This window comes from Aplysia californica, unplaced genomic scaffold, assembly GCF_000002075.1.
Source record: "Aplysia californica isolate F4 #8 unplaced genomic scaffold, AplCal3.0 scaffold00203, whole genome shotgun sequence".
NCBI lineage: Eukaryota > Metazoa > Mollusca > Gastropoda > Aplysiida > Aplysiidae > Aplysia > Aplysia californica.
Window position 1 is genome coordinate 299,654 of NW_004797473.1, and position 6,652 is coordinate 306,305.

A 6,652-nucleotide genomic window follows, 5' to 3' on the forward strand; every position below is an offset into this window, starting at 1 on the left:
ACACATCTTTAACCACTTGCAGGAGTTCCAGGAGGGAATAGACTCCTGCCCAGACGTTCCTATTTACACGTCCATGTTTGAAGACATGAAGATGGTGAGGAAGTAAAATGTGAAGTAAAAGGCAGGATGCTGACACCCCTCTCAACACTATAAACTGTAATTAAGTCTTGTTTGTTTTATTCTTCTTCTTCTTCTTCTTCTTCTTATTATTATTATTATTATTATTATTATTATTATTATTATTATTATTTTGGTAAGTGTTTTACGGCGCTCGCAACGGCATAAGGTCATATGAGCGAGCGGGACACATTGAACTTTTTAAGTTGGTAGGAAATTTTGAATTTTGCCCAGGTGACGGCAGAAGTCTATTCTTATCGATTTTAGACCACCAAGGGATCTTTAACGTTTGCAAATTGCACACAGGCCGCCCGAGATTTTTCGCCCTTGTCCGAGATTTTTCGCCCTTTACCAAGAAGGCTAGGTGTAGATCTTTTCTACCATAAAATCAGGGGTGTGGCTGAAAGACAACAGTAAAAAGGAACCAAGGAGTAGCAGTAGAAATGCTGCAGAAAGATTCAGGAGCCCCGAGGAGGGGGCAAAGGAGGTGAGGGGTGCGGGCAGAAAGAGGCGATAAAAGCATACAACAGAACGTTGCTAGAGAACAGGAAAGGAGGTGAAAGGAGACAATTTTAGAGAAGAACATTTTTCGGTTCCTTCCCGGATTCGAATCCGGAACCTTTGATTGAGATGTCAATACCTTAACCTCCAGGCCATGCGAGCATTCAATTAAGTTATTTAATTAAAAAGCGTGTCTTCCAACTATAAAGTTAGGGCAGTTTCCAATTTCTATCAGTTTTATTTGTTTTGGTCTCAAAACTTTTAATGTACATTCAAAAATGCATTCCTGTGGAGGGTGGATTTTTACTAAAAATGTTGAACAGAGGCAGAAAAAATGTACATTTGCAATACATGTATATATTTTCAAAGACAATTATAAAACTTTGGAAATCCCCAAACGTTTGCGGACATTTCTCCCCCACTAATTTTACCTCTGACTCCAGGCGACTTCTGTTCAAGACAAATGGGATTTTCAAAATCGAAAACATGACAAATCAACAAACTTTTAAAATCAAAAAAGGCAATCCCCACCTTCTTCGCTTCCAAATTTTAATATCTCTACTTCTACTCAAGATAGATGAGTATCTTTTCTTTAAAAATATCAGAAGCAAGACAAATGAACAAGCTTTAAAAGATGATACCAAAAACACCATTTGCCTAAAAACTGACGAGCGTCTGATTCCACCTACCGTGTCGTGGTACATCCCCATTAAATCATTCTGTCGGTCTCCTCACCCATTTTTTTTTTTTTTTTGCCCAGGATCCGGTACAGGGTGTGAAAAATCTGAACCAGTACCTGGGCACAGGGTGTAGCGATACGCTGTGTGAGGAAATAGCCGAGGCGTGCGGGATCCAGAAGCTACGGCCAGTCAAGGACGCTCTGATGCCGGAGTACATCAAGGCCGCGTTCAAGAAGGGAGCCCCGACCTTCTACAGGAAAGGTCAGTTCAACTTTAAAATTTTACTTTTTAAGTTTTTTTGTTAGCATCTTTGACGGACGAGGATGAAATTGTGTTTTAACTCGTAATTTGACTTCGACAAAGAGGTTATAAATAAAACTATTTACCTAAATGAAATATAAGTAAGTATAAATTGGTTGCTTTTAAGGACAAGCGGTCTAACAGATTTCAGGGGTTTCCAGAAACCTTGACCTACACCAAAAGTGGGCATTGCTCTACCTATAGGAGAAGTTTGGTTTCATTGGTGTGTGTATATATGTTTGGTTATAGACAAAACTCTCCTTGTATTTTGAAGAAACTGAACAAGGGGCAAAACTTTACGGTCGATTTTCTTAAAACAGCATTTTTCGGGATAGCCCTTGAGCTTAAAAGCGACCAATTTTCTGTTAGCATCTTAGGCGCGCGAAGATGAATTTTTAAAAACTGTAATTTGACTTCGACAAAGAAGATATAAACAAAACTATTTACATAAATGAAATATCAATATAACTTTTTATTTTTTTGTATATAAATAGTACTATTTTAAACATCTTTGGGGGGCTCTCGTGGCCTAGAGGTTAAGGTGTTGGCCTCTCATTCAAAGGTCCCGGGTTCGATTCCGGGTAGCGACCAAAAATTGTTTCTTTTCTAAAATTGTCTCCTTTCACATCCTTTCCTGATCTCTAACAATGTTCTGTTGTCTGCTTTCATTTCCACTTTCTGTCCCCACCCCCTCACCTCCTTTGCCCCCTCCTCTGGGCTCCTGACTCTTTCTGCAGCCTTTCTACTGCTACTCCTTGGCTCCTCCTAACTGCTGTCTTTCTGCCACACCCCTGATCTTCTGGTAGGAAAGATCTACACCTAGCCTTCTCTGACAAGGGCGAAAAATCTCGGAGGGCCCGTGTGCAAGTTGCGCACGTTAAAGATCCCTTGGTGGTCTAAAATCGATAAGAGTAGGCTTCGGCCGCCACCCGGGCAAAATTCAAAATTTCCTACCAACGAAAAAGTATTAGGTGTGTCCCACGCGCTCATATGACCTTATGCAGTTGCGAGCGCCGTAAAACCCTATACTAAACAAACAAACGAACAAACCTCTTTGGGCTACAATAAAATAATAATTCGCTACCTTAAAATTACAAAGTCCTGTCTGATATTGTTGGCCGTTTTAAATCATTAAGACTAGGAGGTGAGGTCTGAAACCAATGCTCTATATGCTCGCACTAAATTGTAAGATTATTCGGAGTCCATATTATCAAGATATATAAAGAAGTGCATTCGAAAAAATCTTGACACCTTGAGAAACTCAACATTTTTACGTCAGATTTCTAAAAAAATCGGTACTGAGAAGATTAAACCTTGTACATGTAATTCTAGGGATTAAACCTTGTACAATCATGTAATTCTAGGGTAGCGAATGAGAGTAATGCGCCGCATATCCACGCTCTATAGCATGCTGTTTGTTCATTACGACTACTATTATTGATTAACCCAAGCAGACTTTAGGGTTGCGCTCATATGACCTTATGCAGTTTCGAGTGCCGTAAAACCACTACTAAAACAACAACAGACTTTTTGACACTCAGAAATATATTGGATTCCGGGAAGCTTACAAAAGTGGGGTTTAATATTTGAAGAATTTAAGGGTAAAAAGGTTGAAATAGGTAAGTGGGTTGTAAATAGGTAAGCGTGTCATCGTTTTGGTTAGTCCTAATATTATCTTAAATACTTTTTAATGGGGGTGCAGCCTTTAATTTGACAAAACTGCTGCTTATCCCGTTGTTCCACTAACCCTTCTTCCCCATGGTAAATTGACTTTTTTTTTCTTTGTGCCTACACTTTTAGGTATCATCGGAGACTGGAAAAATTGGTTCACAGTGGCGATGAACGAGCATTTCGAAGAACAGTACGCTCGGTTCATGGTTGACTACAAGACGGTATATAAGTATGAACTATGATACTTGGAGAAAAATTGGGAATATTAACATGTTCCTACGCATAGTAGAATTGTAAATGGGCTGATTTATCAATGTCATGCTCATGCTGCTGGGGGTTTTTTTTTCCTCAGCCTTACTATTGTCATTTTCCCTCTACTTCTTTAGTTTGCTTGTCACTCTCTTGTGAACTCTTATTTCCGGGATGCCTTGATAGTCGAAGCAGACTTTGTGCTGTTGAGGCTAGAGTGATGAGCAGAGTAAGCCTGATTCCCCGTTTTTGGACTTCTCTGTTGACATCCAGCCCTTGGCGCTCGTGTGACTTTATGCAATTGCGAACACCATTAAAACTTATTAAAACAAAACAAACAAACAGACAGACAGACAGACAGACGGACGGACAGGTAGACAGACAGACAGATAGACAGACAGACAGACAGACAGACAGACAGACAGACAGACAGACAGACGCAAAAAGGGAAAAGAAAAGAACCGGGGCCTGGATCTATCAGACAGATCCCCAACTTCCCACAATGAAACGTTCATACGACAGAACACATGATATTATCATTATAGATCTTGTACTTACTTTCATTAGTCAATATTTAGAAGAGAGCGTGAAAATCGATGGCAATTTCAAATAGTCTGAGTATCTGAGTGAATACGGCTGTCCTTGCTATCACGTTTATAATATTTATGCTATATTCATTTTTGAAATAAAAATGTATACAGTAAATAATGAATATTCGTTTTCCTTTTCCCCTTTTTTAAAGTCTTTTTTTAAGACGACAGTAATATTTCCCTTTTTCATAACTGTTAAGTTACTTTAATTTTTAGTGCCCCTGTATATTCTTACTTTTGTTTTTGAATATTATTCTTCATAATATTGATGTCTGTCTAATGTCTGAAATGTGACGCATAACTGGGGACGATTGAGAAACGCTTGAAATGATATGTCCAAATAAATTTTGAAGACGGAAGAAACGAGTCTGTCTCTCTCCCTCCCTCTCTCTCTCTCTCTCTCTCTCTCTCTCTCTCTCTCTCTCTCTCTCTCTCGCGCGCGCGCGCGCGTTGTTAGTGAGACAAACGTCCTACTACATATTATTATCCGGAGATCAGATTGATACAAAGGAAGTGGCAGACCTAGGAAAATATGGACAAGGTAAAGGGAGTTGATTGTTTTTGTCTAATGTTTCTCTTACCCCCTCCCCCCTAACTCTATCCATCTTTTTTAATGGGCGTGTCTCTTCTTCTGCTACCCATGACTGATCTATGGATAAAGTACGCTCTCGCTGTCTCGATCGAACTTGTCGTGAAGGGAAGTAGCCTACAATAATTAATTGTCTTGAAGGATTAGAACAACTATTACAAAATTGTCTCCTCGCATTATTACTCTGTGATATTGCAGTTGGGTTTTGTTTTTGTTTGTTTGTTTATTTTTGGGTCTTTTGTAAGTGTTTTACGGCGCTCGCAACAGCATATTAAGTTCAAATGAGCACGTGGGACTCATTAAACATTTTTCGTTTTGGTAGGAATTAATTTTTAATTTTGCCCGTGTGACGGTCAAAGTTTACTCTTATCGATTTTAGGACCACGAAGAGGTACTTCACTTTAACGTGCGCAACCTGCACACGGGACCTCTGAGAATTTTTGCCATTATCCGAGAAGGCTCGGTGGTAGATCTGACTTACCGTAAGACCAGGGATGTGGATGAAAGACAGCAGTAAGAAGTAGCCAAGGAAAAGCAGTAGAAAGGCAGCAGAAAGAGCCAGGAGCCCAGAGGAAGTGGCAAATGAGGTGAGGGGTGGGGGCTAAAAGTGGAGACGAAAGCAGATGACTGAACGTTGTTAGAGAGCAGGAACGGAGGTGAAAGGAGGCAGTTATAGAATAGAAAAATTTCCGTCGCTATCAGGATTCGAACCCGGGATCTATTGAATGAGAGGCGAACCCCGTAACTTCTCCACCACGAGAGCCCCAATCATGTAATCTAAAGTGCGTTTCACAAGAACACAACGGCAGACCTCTGGCAGGATTTGAACCCTCGACATCAAGGTTTCGAGTCCGAGAGCCTAAATTATAAATCTCTTAATTCAATTCCTGGCACAAGAGCCATAGTGAGAAACATGGCTGAATTAATCATGTTGGGTTTGGGTGGTGGCTGGGGTCAACTGAAAAGTGAGATCCCCTTTCCAACTCCCCCTGTTGTATACACCACAGACTAATAACCTAAATCTTGGTATATATGAATAGGAGACTTTTGGTTAGAAAATGCTGAACGAGGCCTATTCTACCAATGGTATAATAAAAGTATATTATGTAATGAATAAACACGAAATGAAAATAATTAAATGAACACAAGTTGTTTTTTCCAAATTTATTTACACAGAGAAATTCAGTTAAAACTATTTAAATCTCCATGAAAAAGTATAGATCTAGTATAACTAACAAATAAATAATATAGTTCAAATCCGAGAATGGATGGAGTTATAGTCATTACAGTCCTGACACCTTTCACGATTTTTGTGCTGCAAAGTCGCTAGTGATGCCACTGAAGTCCAATTTACGCTGCATACCTGACCCGATGCTACTAGATACTAGATCTATAATGTTGGTGAGAGGCTCCTTCTTGGTGGGTAGCCAAGAACCTATGCCCTTTGGGCTCTCCTCTTAACCCTATCCGTACGTCGTGTTTTACTAATCGTATCCAAACGACGTGGGGAACTCTGTGCCACCACTTTCCAAAGAGGAAATTTACTCGTTAATCCGATCTGTACTCTTTGCATAGCAGTCTGTCAAAATGATTTTTTAAGAAATACTGAGAGTGTCAAAGAGATCTTCGTACAAGAAGTATTCTAAAATAAAACGAATACAACCCCGGGGTGTACAAAATGATTCCAGGGCGTACAGATAGGGTTTATCTGACCCTGGCAAGTAATAGTACTTAGGTAAGCAAGAAACAGACGACAAAGGTGGAAGGGTTGAGGGTCACCAATTTCGTTGTTCCCTACTTCTGGCAACCATTTTGTCGAAAAAAGGTTGAGATTTGAAAACGAGAAGGACGGTGCAACAGATAACTGAGGAGTGAAACCCTGAGGAGAAAAAAAATACATTGGGTGAAAAATAGTGATCTTACATCTTATTTTAAAAGTCTGAGTCTTGTCTTTG

General features: G+C 39.8%; 1 protein-coding gene across 1 annotated transcript in view; it reads left to right on the plus strand.

The window, feature by feature from the left end:
* The window catches only part of LOC101862351 (sulfotransferase 1C4), a 21,957-nt gene extending 18,410 nt beyond the window's left edge, over positions 1-3,547 (plus strand). Inside the window, exons 6-8 of the mRNA XM_035969978.1 lie at positions 1-94; positions 1,379-1,559; positions 3,399-3,547. The exon at positions 1-94 is cut by the window's left edge and continues 10 nt beyond it. Of these exons, the coding sequence (XP_035825871.1) occupies positions 1-94; positions 1,379-1,559; positions 3,399-3,511 (388 nt within the window). The 3' untranslated portion in view covers positions 3,512-3,547. The remainder of the gene's footprint in view (positions 95-1,378; positions 1,560-3,398) is intronic.
* The last annotated feature ends 3,105 nt before the right edge of the window (positions 3,548-6,652 follow it).